General features: G+C 44.0%; 1 protein-coding gene across 1 annotated transcript in view; it reads left to right on the forward strand.

Annotated features, from left to right (window-relative positions):
- Positions 1–13,319, forward strand: part of TESC (tescalcin) — an 87,768-nt gene that overhangs the window by 54,808 nt on the left and 19,641 nt on the right. Inside the window, exon 4 of the mRNA XM_040416036.1 lies at positions 10,852–10,991. Within this exon, the coding sequence (XP_040271970.1) occupies positions 10,852–10,991 (140 nt within the window). The remainder of the gene's footprint in view (positions 1–10,851; positions 10,992–13,319) is intronic.

A 13,319-nucleotide genomic window follows, 5' to 3' on the forward strand; every position in this document is an offset into this window, starting at 1 on the left:
ACAGATGTCGGCGCATTAACCCTTGCACTGCCGCGGTCAGCTCTAAATGCGGCACGTGCGGTATCCTGCCGGGTGTGGGGTGGCCATCGGGTCACTGTGGCTGCCTTCCATGAGAGCCTGTGAGATCCAGCCCCCTGGATCTCACAGGCAGGAAGCTGTAGGTGTATTACACTGTTTAAGGGTACTTTCACACTAGCGGCAAGGAACTCCGGCAGGCTGTTCCAGCGGGTGAAAAGCTTGTCGGATCCATGCTGCTGCTAGTGCACGCGTGCCCCCGGACTACCGCTCCGGCCTCATTGACTATAATGGGGGCGGGCCGGAGTTCTGGCGGCAGCTTGGCAAACATGCCAAGAGGCTGCCAGCATAAAACTACGACATGTCGGCATCCCTAAAACAGGATTTTTTTGTTTGTTTAAAAAATGCTGTTATTGTGTAACGTAAATAAATTTAAAAAAGTATACATATTAGGTATCGCCGCGTCCGTAAGAACCTGCTGTATAAAAATATCACATGAACTAGCCCCTTAAGTGAACACCGTAAAAAAAAAAGTGTCAAAAAGCCATTTTTTGTCACCTTACATCACAAAAAGTGTAATACCAAGCGATCAAAAGGTCATATGCACCCGAAAATAGTACCAATCAAACCATCATCTCATACCGAAAATAATGAGCCCCTACATAAGACAGTTGCCCAAAAAATAAAAAACTATGGCTTTCAGAATATTGAGGCACAAAATTTATTTTATTTTTTTAAAAACTATTATGTAAAACTGAAACAAACAACAAAAAAAGTAGTATATTTGGTATTTTCGCGTCCGTATCAACCTGCTCTATAAAAATACCACATGATCTAACCTGTCAGAACATTGTAAATAAAAAATAAAAACGGTGCCAAAACAGCTATTTTTTGTTACCTTGCCTCACAAAAAGTGCAATATAAATCAACCAGAAATCATATGTACCCTAAAATAGTACCAACAAAACTGCCACCTTATTCCGTAGTTTCAAAAATGGGGTCTTTTTTTTGCAGTTTCTACTCTAGGGGTGCATCAGGGGCAGTGGCGTAGCTATAGGGGTTGCAGCGGTCGCAATTGCGACCGGGCCCCTAAGTCAGGGGGGGCCCCCGCCTCAAGCCAGGAGAACGCGGCCCGCAGGCGCAGCTGATAACTGTCTGAAATCAGATTCACAGGACAGGGGGCGGAGGCTGAGAGCCGAGCCCTGCGTGACGCGCACTGTGCAGGGCAGGGCCAGGCGAAGTGAGGAGGGGGAGCGGCTTCAGCCTTCAGTTGAGGTCGGAAGAGGAAGCTGCTGTGTGCAGCGCGCGGTGCTGCGAACTTGCGAGATGAGTGAGTGACTCACTGACTCCGACCTTTCTCCCTATCCTGCGAGACAGTCTCTGACACTGACTGACTGACTACTGACTTACTCAGGTGAGCGTGGCGCCGGCCCGGCGGCGTGATAAACTGCCCGAGCCCGACCATCCGACCGGGGTCCTGGTCCGGTCCAGACTCCAGTGAGTGACTGTCCCTGAGTGAGTCTGGGCCCCCCTGACCCGCCTGGTGGGAGCGCCGGTGGTGAATCGTGATAACTTAAGCAAGCCCAGACATGTCAATACCCCCTTTAGGAAATCTCAGTCACTCTCGTCATCAGATGTGACTGCAGCAGGCCAGCAGCGATCGATCAGCCAGGTCTGCCAGGATTAATGTGCATAGCCTGCGAGGCCCCCCTTAGGCAAGTGACAAACTGCCCCCCCTTCAGTCTTAGGCAAGTGACAAACTGCCCCCCCCCCCTCAATCTTAGGCAAGTGACAAACTGCCCCCCCCCTCAATCTTAGGCAAGTGACAAACTCAGCTCTGCTACATCTACAATGAGCAACTACAGCAAATGTAATGCCAAACTGCAGTTCCTTGTGATGCCTTGGATAGCTTCCACTGGACCCACAGCCAAGGCATCACATAGAATAGAGGAACTGCAGTTTGGCATTACATTTGTTGTAGTTGCTCATTGTAGATGTAGCAGAGCTGAGTTTGTCACTAGCCTAAGAATGAGGGGGGGGGGGGGCAGTTTGTCACTTTCCTAAGGGGGGACCTCCCACTGTGCACATTAATCCTGGCTGATCGATCGCTGCTGCTCTCACATCTAATGAGAGATTTCCTAAGAGGGTATTGACTGGCATTAGGGATGGGCTGGTGGATGAGGGCAGCCACCCGGTCCTGCCTATTGATCACCCAGTTTGCACTTAGCTATGCCCAGGCCCCATGCCAGGGGGTCCCTGATGTATTAACTGACCAATAACATGGATGGAGATCCCAGTGCCAGCTGCCTTGCTAGTGGACGATTGGCATATACTTCTGCTGTGGCCCACAGCAGAAGTATATGCCAATCGTCCACCAGCAAGGCAGCTGGCACTGGGATCTCCATGTTATTGGTCAGTTAATACATCAGATTCAGGGATGTATTAACTGGCGGCGTGATAAACTAACCCCCCCCCCCCCCCCAGTATGTGACTGTCCCTGCTGGCTGCTGCAGATGAGGAATCTCATCTGTCCCTCCCTCTTGACAGATAGGGCTGCAGGCTCTGGACATGTTGTGGGGCCCTAAAAAGTCTCCCTCCTGCACTGCTGCTACAATGGTAGAAGAGCAGTGTACATGTGCTGCTACTTATGGGTTGCAGTGAATGCACAGTCTCTGTTCCAGCAGAGCCTCTGACTCTGAGCACATGCGCCACTAGGCGTGCAATTGTCCTGGTACGGCGAGATAGGACTGGACCGGTCTGTTCCTCCCAGCCACTATCATTTCATATGTCTCACTGTCATAAACCTAAACTAACAGGATTGTGCTCCACACCTGGTGATGACATACCGCCATATGTATGAAGTGTACTTCAATAAAAAATAAAAAAAATTACTACTTTTAGATGGCATCCTTATCATTATTATTATGCACTTATTGGATTAAAATGTATTTTCTCTGTGAGATTTTAGTTCTGCAATTGGGCATGATGGGCGTGCAGGGGTCTGGTGGTGTTAGGAAACGGTATTGAGGGTAGGGGGAGCCCAAATTGAACTCTTGCACCAGGGCCCATGAGCCTATAGCTACGCCCCTGATCAGGGGGTCTTCAAATGTGACATGGCAACTTAAAATTATCCCAGTGAAATCTGCCCTCCAAAAACCATATGGCGTTCCTTTCCTCCTGCGCCTTGCTGTGTGCCCGTACAGCAGTATGGGGTGTTTCTGTAAACTACAGAATCAGGGCAATAAATATTGCGTTTTATTTGGCTGTTAACCCTTGATTTGTTACTGGAAATTTTTTTATTAAAATGGAAAATCTGCCAAAAAAGTGAAATTCTGAAATATCATCTACATTTTCCTTTCATTCTTGTGGAACACCTAAAGGGTTAACAAAGTTTATAAAATCAGTTTTCAATACCTTAAGGGGTGTAGTTTCTAAAATGTTGTCATTTTTGGGTGGTTTCTATTATGTAAGCCTCACAAAGTAACTTCAGACCTGAACTGGTCCTTAACCCCATAGGGACACAGCCTTATTTCACCTTAAGGTCACTGTCACTTTAAGTGCTGATAACTTTAAAATGCTTTGAGTTATCCAGGCCTTTCTGAGATTGTTTTTTCGTCACATATTGTACTTCATGACACTGGTAAAATGAAGTCAAAAAAATTATTTTTTTTGCACAAAATAATACCTAATTTACCAAAAAATTGGAAAAATTTGCAAATTTCAAAGTTTCAGTTTCTCTACTTCTGTAATACATAGTAATACCCCCAAAAAGTGTGATGACTTTACATTCCCCATATGTCTACTTCATGTTTGAATTATTTTGGGAATGATATTTTATTTTTTGCGGATGTTATAAGGCTTAGAAGTTTAGAAGCAAATCTTGAAATTTTTCAGAAATTTACAAAAACTCAATTTTTAGGGACCAGTTGAGGTCTGAGGTCACTTTTCGAGGCTTACATAATAGAAACCACCCAAAAATGACCCCATCTAAGAAACTACACCCCTCAAGGTATTCAAAACTGATTTTACATACGTTGTTAACCCTTTAGGTGTTGCACAAGAGTTATTGGTAAATGGGGATGAAATTTCAGAATTTCATTTTTTTGTCTAATTTTCCATTTTAACCCATTTTTTCCACTAACAAAGCAAGGGTTAACAGCCAAACAAGACTGTATCTTTATTGCCCTGACTCTGCCGTTTACAGAAACACCCAATATGTGGCCGTAAACTACTGTACGGCCACACAGCGGGGCGTAGAGTGAAAGGTGCGCCATTTGGTTTTTGGAGGGCTGATTTTTATGGACCGGTTTATTTACACCGTGTCCTGTTTCAACCCCCCTGATGCACCCCTGGAGTAGAAACTCCCTAAAAGTGACCCCATCTAAGAAAGTACACCCCTCAAGGTATTCAAAACTGATTTTACATACGTCGTTAACCCTTTAGGTGTTGCACAAGAGTTATTGGCAAATAGGGATGAAATTTGAAATTTTCATTTTTTTGCCTTATTTTCCATTTTAACCCATTTTTTCCACTAACAAAGCAAGGGTTAACAGCCAAACAAGACTGTATCTTTATTGCCCTGACTCTGCCGTTTACAGAAACACCCAATATGTGGCCGTAAACTACTGTACGGCCACACAGCGGGGCGTAGAGTGAAAGGTGCGCCGTTTGGTTTTTGGAGGGCTGATTTTTATGGACCGGTTTATTTACACCGTGTCCTGTTTCAACCCCCCTGATGCACCCCTGGAGTAGAAACTCCCTAAAAGTGACCCCATTTTGGAAACTACGGGATAAGGTAGCATTTTTTGGGGGACTATTTTTAGGGTACATATGATTTTTGGTTGCTCTATATTACATTTTTGTGAGGCAAGGTTACCAAAAATTGAAATTCTGAAATTTCATCTCCATTTGCCATTAACTATTGAGGAACACCTAAAGGGTTAATAAAGTTTGTATAATCCGTTTTGAATACCTTGAGGGGTGTAGTTTCTTAGATGGGGTCACTTTTAGGGAGTTTTTAATCTAGGGGGCATCAGGGGGGCTTCAAAAGGGACATGGTGTCAATAAAAAAGGCCATCAAAATCGGCCTTCCAGAAACCATGACGGTCCTTTCCTTTTGCGGCCTCCCTTTTACTGATACACCAGTTTACGACCACAAATGTGGCATTTCTGTAAACTGCAGTATCAGGGTAATAAATATTAACTTTTGTTTGGTTGTTAACCCTTGTTTTGTTACCAGAAGAAAACGGATTGAAATGGAAAAGTGCCCAAAATTGCGTTTTTGCCACCGTTTTTTTTTTTTTTTTTTAACCGTGTTAATCTGGGGGGTTAGGTCATGGGATATTTTTATAGAGGAGATTCTTACGGACGCGGCGATACCTAATAAGTCTACTTTTTTTTTACAATTATTTAGGTTTTTGACTATATTATCCTTTTTGATACAAAAAAATTTTTTCTCTAAAAATATTATCTCTAAAGTCTAGGTGTCATTTTTTAATTTATTTTTTATCCGATTATCTTATGTGGGGGCTAATTTTTTGTGGGACGAGCGGACTGTTTTATTGGCACTATTTTGGGGGCTATATGACTTTTTTTATCGCTTGCTATTAAATTTTTTGTTATGTTTGGTGACCAAAAAATTCAGTTTTTCTGCTTTTTTTTTTTTTTGACCGTGTTAATCTGGGTGGTTGGATCATGCGGTATTTTTATAGAGGAGATTCTTACGGACGCGGCGATACCTAATAAGTCTACTTTTTTTACATTTATTTAGGTTTTAGACTATATTATCCTTTTTGATCCCCAAAAAAATTTTTTGTATCTCTAAAGTCTAAGTGTCTTTTTTTTTTTTTTTTTATCCGATTATCTTATGTGGGGGCTCATTTTTTGCGGGACGAGCGGACTTTTTTATTGGCACTATTTTGGGGGCTTTATGACTTTTTGATCGCTTGCTATTAAACTTTTTGTTATGTAAGGTGACAAAAGAAAATCTTTTTTTGCACCTTTTTTTTTTTTTTTTTCCTTGACCGTGTTAATCTGGGGGGTTACGTCATGGGGTATTTTTATAGAGGAGATTATTACCGACGTGGCAATACCTAATATGTCTACTTTTGATAAATAATTTAAGTTTTTTTGGGTGTCTCAAGTCTGAGAACCAGTTTTTTTATCCGATGTCAGTGCTAAATTGGGATATAAATTTAGTACTCCATGGAAGTGTGATACTCCCTGAAGCAACCAATAATGCAGAGGCCCGGATGATCGGGGCACGTGTCACATTGAGTAGTGGTGTCCTTCCGTATCCCCCTCCTGTGACACACTCTGCACCTTTTTTGGGTTCGTCCCTTCTTTCCAGTATGGGGGACCACACCTGGAAAGTGTTGGCCAGGGACGATCCGGGCGCCTACAGTTCCCGAGGTACTCCGGCCTGCTCTTTCCCGGTCCGAAAAGATCAGGGCCATGAGGACTGCCTCATAGAACTGGAGGAATGTCCCTGTGCTGCCAGCGCTCCGGGATAGTACAAAAGAGTTGTACATGGCAACCTGTACCAAGTAGACCGCAACTTTTTTGTACCATGCCCGGGTTTTGCGCATGGCATTATATGGCTTAAGGACTTGATCAGAGAGATCAAATCCTCCCATATACCGATTGTAGGCGACGATACAATCGGGCTTGAGGACCGTTGCCGCGGTACCTCGCACAGGGACAGGGGTGATGCCGTTACCATGAATTGTGGACAGCATAAGGACATCCCTCTTGTCCTTATACCTGACCAGCAACAGGTTTCCAGTGGTAAGGGCACGGGTCTCACCCCTGGGGATAGGTACCTGGAGGGGGAGGGCAGGGAGGCCCTAGTTGATTTTTCCGCACGGTCCCACAAGCGAACGTGGATCTGGCGGCAAGGGACTGGAACAAGGGGATACTAGTATAAAAGTTATCCACGTACAGGTGGTAACCCTTATCCAGCAGTGGATGCATAAGGTCCCACACAAGTTTCCCGGTAACACCCAGAGTGGGGGGACATTCTGGGGGTTGAATCCGGGAATCTTGCCCCTTGTATATACGAAATTTGTAAGTGTACCCTGAGGTACTCTCACAAATTTTGTATAGCTTCACGCCATACCTCGCCCGCTTGGAGGGCACATACTGGCGGAAAATGAGTCTCCCCTTGAACGCAATGAGAGACTCATCAACCGCGACCTCCCTTCCAGGTACATAGGCCTCCATGAATTTGGCAGGATCACCTCGGGGGGGGGACATGCTGTATTATCGGAATAATGCAGACATTTCCGGATGGCCTCAAACCGGGAGCGTGTCATGGCCGTACTGTAAAGTGGGGTCTGGTAGAGGACGTCCCCACTCCAGTACAGCCTGACACTGGGTTTCTTGACCAGGCCCATATGCAGCACGAGGCCCCCAAAATGTCCTCATTTCGGCTGCACTGACCTGCGTCCAGCCACCGGGCCTGGCCAAAAAGGAGCCCGGGTGTTGAGCGACGAACTGTTGGGCGTACAGATTCGTCTGCTCCACCATCACATTTACCAGTGGGTCACTGAAAAAATTACGAAAAAAGTCATATTCAGTGTAGCCCACTGTGGAAATCTGGATTCCTGATTGGCCTACAAAATCAGGAATCACGGGCTCGTATCGCTCTGGGCTACACCAGACAAGTTCCCCGGCAGGGTGCTCCGGTGGATTTAACTGGTGGGCTGGGAAACCAGTACGAGCCCCAGAGCTGCTCGTACTAGGCTGGGCCACAGGGTCCCTAACATGGCGGTCCCCTTGCTCCGCCTGGCGGCGTCTCCGCCGCCTTGGGGGCTCATCATCATCGCTAGATGATGAGGAGGACGCGGATGATAACAGGAATGTGGGGTCATCCTCGTCCTCACTGGGACTCTCGGAGGCAAACTGGGCGTATGCCTCCTCGGCCGAGAACGTCCGGCGGGCCATAGGGGAGTGTGTGTCTGCGTGTATATGTGCGTGTGTGTAACTCTTTATTTTGTGTGCGTGTGTGTGGGGGCACGGGTGTTCACGAACTCACCCTAAAACTAACAGAAAAAAATAAATAAAAACTAACTAAAAAAAGGCCCAAAAATGTGGAAAAAAAAATTCTAAACCGCTGATCAACCGTCCGAAGTTGATCAGCTGTGGGGCGTGCGATGCGCTAACAGTGGCCGGACGCTAAGAGTGCCGGCCACAGTCAGCGTACACAAAAAAAAAATAAAAAAAAATCCTGCACCCCAAAAAAGTGGGGGGGGAGGGGGGGCAGGGGGGGACAAGCGGCAGCACCCCTGGGGGGTCTAGGGTCACACAGCTGTGCTGTGGACCCCAGACACCCTAACTAGGGTGATGCAATGAAAAGCTCACAAACTAACTTTCCCTTTTTTTTCCCTGCCTAACCCAAACTTTCCCTATGCTGTCCCTATGTACCTGATGGGGTGCTAGGGGCACAGATCGCAGAAAACCGCAGGTCTGAATTGACCTGCGGTTTTCTGCGATCGCCGACATGGGGGGGTCACAGGACCCCCCGGCGCATTTGCCCCAGGTGCCTGCTCAATGATTTGAGCAGGCACCGGGTTCCGATCACCGCCCGCCGAGCGGCGGTGATCGGAACCATTCATGACGTACCGGTACATCATGTGTCCTTAAGTACTAGGACATCATGACGTACCGGTACGTCATGTGTCCTTAAGAGGTTAAAAAGTGGGTTTTGGAAATTTTCTGAAAAATTTCAAGATTTGCTTCTAAACTTCTAAGCCTTCTAACGTCCCCAAAAAATAAAATGGCATTCGCAAAATGATCCAAACATAAAGTAAACATATGGGAAATGTAAAGTAATAACTATTATTTGAGTTATCACTATCTGTTTTAAAAGCAGAGAAATAGAAATTTTGAAAGTTGCGAATTTTTCATTTTTTTTTGGTAAATTTGGTATTTATTTAAATAAAAATGAAAAATATTGACTGAAATTTACCACTATTATGAAGTACAATGTGTCACAAGAAAACTATCTCAGAATGGCTTGGATAAGTAAGTGTTCCAAAGTTACTACCACATAAAGTGACACATGTCAGATTTTCAAAAATCGGCCTGGGATTTAAGGTGAAAAGGGTCTCGGTAGTGAAGGGGTTAAAGTAATTACAGTATATATTAAAGGGATGAATATACCTTTGTTGATAATACTGGGGAGACTATTCTGTAGAGTTGTTAATTTGGCCAGAACAGTAGGTGTCAGGACTAAGGCCTAGCAAAAATTGACGATCGTGTTTAACTCTTGGACCTCCTTGGCTTGTTCTGGTCATTGGATAGGATCAAATATTTTTAATGTTTTTTCCTACTGTATGTGATTTCCTGATGGGAGACTTTGTAAGTGGGCAACTGCAACATTAGACACCCTAAGTATGGATGGAAAGAAGAAAGAAAGTAAGATAATGAGATGACCTTTCGGTGGTCTGAGATATTTGCACTCCAATTTCATAAAGATTGCAGTGAAAGAAAATAAACAAAATTGTGGTAAAAATTAATGTTTTTGAAACACGTCTGGTACATACTGGTCCAAGTTAATGCACCCCAAGTGTGTCTTCCTTTTTGATTGACAAGAGGCATGAGAGGAGGCTGATGGCACTATTGGCTAAATAAATATACATATTAACATAATGTGTTGTGCGGTAAGATAAGGAAGGCTTAGCAACTCAATTGATTCATGCTTGAGGACTGCAGTACTGGAAATCTCGGCTCAATGTCAACCAATTCAAATCCATTCTGCATGCACTGTCTGCATTGCCATAGGCTATAATCTCAGATTCTTTGGAAATGTACAGAAGTTTTAAAATATGAGAGGATGGATTTTATCATCTAACACAAAAGTTAACCCATGGTAGTATAGTCAGTATTCCTCAGCTGAGTACTTACCTTTAACATGCTGTTGATATACTGGTATTTCGTACTGTCTGGTGTGTTGGCATTGAGATTGATAGATGTAATTGTCTTGCTCATGTGCTTCATATATGTCAAAGATCATAATTATTTTAAATATCATTTACATAACCCAGTGATGTCATTCATGTCACAGTACAATTAAATAGAACCAATTAGAGCCATTTCCATCAGATTCTGCTTCACTTAGAGATGATCCGTGGCTTTGACCCAAATTAATAATTAACCAGAGCTCCCATGTTGCAGTTTAGGTAGGACAGGCCTAGTTCCAGAGGCCACTGACTAATTGACAGTATGTTCCAAATAGATTTGCTTTCCTAATTAAACTGGATTCTGTCTTGTCATACTGTGCCCTATGTGTGGTACATTGCTGTGTGCTGTAAACTATGGGCATCCCTGCACCTTTTTCAATGTAGAAAATAAATTTTACATTGAAACAAATTCACTTTGTTTCAGTCCTCCCCAATGGCAGCAATCTGTGTAATATGTAAGATATATTGTAAGATATCAGAATGCAATCGCAGTCAAAACTGACTGCAATTGCGTGCCTACTCGCACGGTTTTCCGGCAATGCACACGCGACGCATCCGGAGCAAATCCGGAACGTCCGTGTGAAAGAGGCCTTAGTAACGATAATAGTCAGTTGGTAATTGTATGAGATGTGCTCTTCAGATTTCAAGGTCTGGGAGGACTGAAACATTTGCAAATCTTTCTTTATGTGGTATTTCATGACTTTTTGATGCATACGTCACACATGAATTTGTTTTGCTAAAATGTCTTTTCGGAATTGAAGAACTTCTCTGGTTTCTATATGTAAAGACTGAGTTTCCACCACATGTTTATGCTGAAGGGCTGACCAAAACGACTTAAGTCACGGGTTGTCCTATTGTTTTTGTTATTTTGCAGAAATCTACGGACAGGATCTTATGGGTATGAAAGCGAAATTAACTTTGAGCAATTTCTCATCATTATGTCCAACTTCCGCCCCATGGCTGGGCATATAGACGAGGAGAACATTAGTTTATGTCGTAAAGACAAGCTGAGATGTAAGTATAATTTTTACAGCTCCATGAAGGACACAGATAAACACGTTTGGAGGAGTAATACTGTATGATGTATCACTTGTAAGCTTGTATTATTATCTTGTTACTGTTGTGTGTGACCTCTGTCTTGTACCATATTACACACTGCTATGGAAGATGATCTGAACTAGGAACTTCCATCACGGCTTTCATCAGCCATTCCAGAATTCTTGATAATACCATAGTCTACATCAATGATGGCTAACCTCCGGTCCTCCAGCTGTGGTGAAACTTCGACTCCCAGCATGCTACATTCATTTTTATAGAGTTCTGAGAACAGCCAAGCAAGTGCACATCTTGGGAGTCATAGTTTTACCACAGCTGGAGTGCTGGAGGTTAGCCATAAGAGGTCTACATCATTGTTCTTGCTGTTAAAATACCAGAACCCTGAAGGACCCCATTTATTCAATCCATTTAAAAACAGACCTGTCTTTGGAGGCTATGACACTAGGGTGAACAAAGCTGGAAAGGAACCTATCAGCTTCTTCATGCTACCTGTAGCATGAAATCCCAACAGGCTCCCTTGTTAAAACAACTAGGTTTTACTGAAATGCTTCAGCATAAGATATAGTTTAAAAAACGACTTTTAAAAGGTAGTGAGAGAAGTAAAAAGTCTCACAATTTAGTACAAATAGGATGTGAATCAAAATATGCAACTTGCTGGTAGAATTACTTGAGGAGCCTTTATTTGTCACCCAGGACAGGGAGGGGAGTTAAAGGGCTTCTGTCACTCCACTAAACTCATATATATATTTTTGTCTCCTTAAAATCCTTATGCTGCGATTTCTCAATATATAATGCTATTACTCAGTTTGGTTCAGTAGTTATATAAAAAAACAGACTTTTATAATATGCAAATTACCTCTCTAGCAGCAGGTAGGGCGGCTACCTGCTGCTAGCAGCCGCATCCTGCATTCATAATGACGCCCCCTCCTCATGTTGATTGACAGGGCCAGCGGACGCGCTCCTCCTCTGACTGGCCCTGTCTGCATTTTAAATCTCGCGCCGGTCTTCAGTTGGCGCAGGCGCACTGAGTGGAGGACGCTCGCTCGGCCACTCCATCCTCAGTGCGCCTGCGCCGGGTGTACATGTGATGTCATCGGCGCAGGCGCACTGAGGATGGAGCGGCCGAGTGAGTGTCCTCCACTCAGTGCGCCTGCGCCAACTGAAGACCGGCGCGAGATTTAAAACGCATGGACCATGCTGGGAGTTGTAGTTTCACAACAGCTAGGGTGCCAAAGGTTGAAGACCCTTAAGCTAGCAGATGGAGAGAGGGAAAATCAGAGATGGACATCTGAGTTCCTCATTGGACTGTTCTAGCTGTAGGTAGAAGTCACAGCACCCTCTTGAGGCCAGCCCTACCAGTGACTCCTGTGGAGGTCCCAGATGGCTTCTCTTTAATCTGGCCCTGATTCTATGGATAGGTGATACATTTTGTTATGAGAAAACCCCTTTAAGAAGTTGGCAATCTTACATTTTCAACACAGGGATGGATTAAAAACAGTTTATGTCCAATCTATCAATTACAGGATATTTTAAAAGGAAAAGAAATAAACTAAATGTGTGTGTACCTTCTACCTCACAGGGTATATATATTTTTTGCCTTCCTCTGGATCAACTTGCAGGATGACAGGCCGAACTGGATGGACAAATGTCTTTTTTCGGCCTTATGTACTATGTTACCTGTTCAGCATGAATAAGGGTATAATTAGACCTGATGGAACAATACCTGGCAATCATGTGTCACGGCATCAGTTGCTGCAATAGAAGCTATATGTGACACAAGAGCATCCGGTTCAACCCGTTCTTTACTGCTGTGTTAATGTATGGTAACTGGTTATTGAATCCAACATGATACTACTTGTACTTATTGAAAGGGGATGTAAGAAACGACATAAAAGGTCTGTTTTTCCCAGGTACAGTGTCACACTTGCCCAAAGGTTATGTCTGGTACTGCAGCTCGTCAATCAAGTAAAATGGGCAAAAACAAGTTTTTTCTAATCTTAAACAACCCTCTTATTTTCCTTCCTTCTTTAAATAAATAGTTTTTGTGGTGTTTTATACAGTTTTTTTTCAGATGCTGGACAAACAGGAGATCCTAAGTCATGTGTTCTTTTAGATATGAGGAATACTGCACCTTTTTAGAGGTTAATATATTCTAAAAAAAACTACATTAAGGTTTCCTTCCCACACAGTTTTGGTCCTGGCGAACGGTCCGTGGTATCCCGGCCTGGATTCCTGCTGACAGCTGGAGCGCACGGCATCATTGGTTGCTATGACGCCGTGCACTTC

The sequence above is a fragment of the Bufo bufo genome, chromosome 2 (assembly GCF_905171765.1).
Source record: "Bufo bufo chromosome 2, aBufBuf1.1, whole genome shotgun sequence".
Classification (NCBI taxonomy): Eukaryota; Metazoa; Chordata; class Amphibia; order Anura; family Bufonidae; genus Bufo; species Bufo bufo.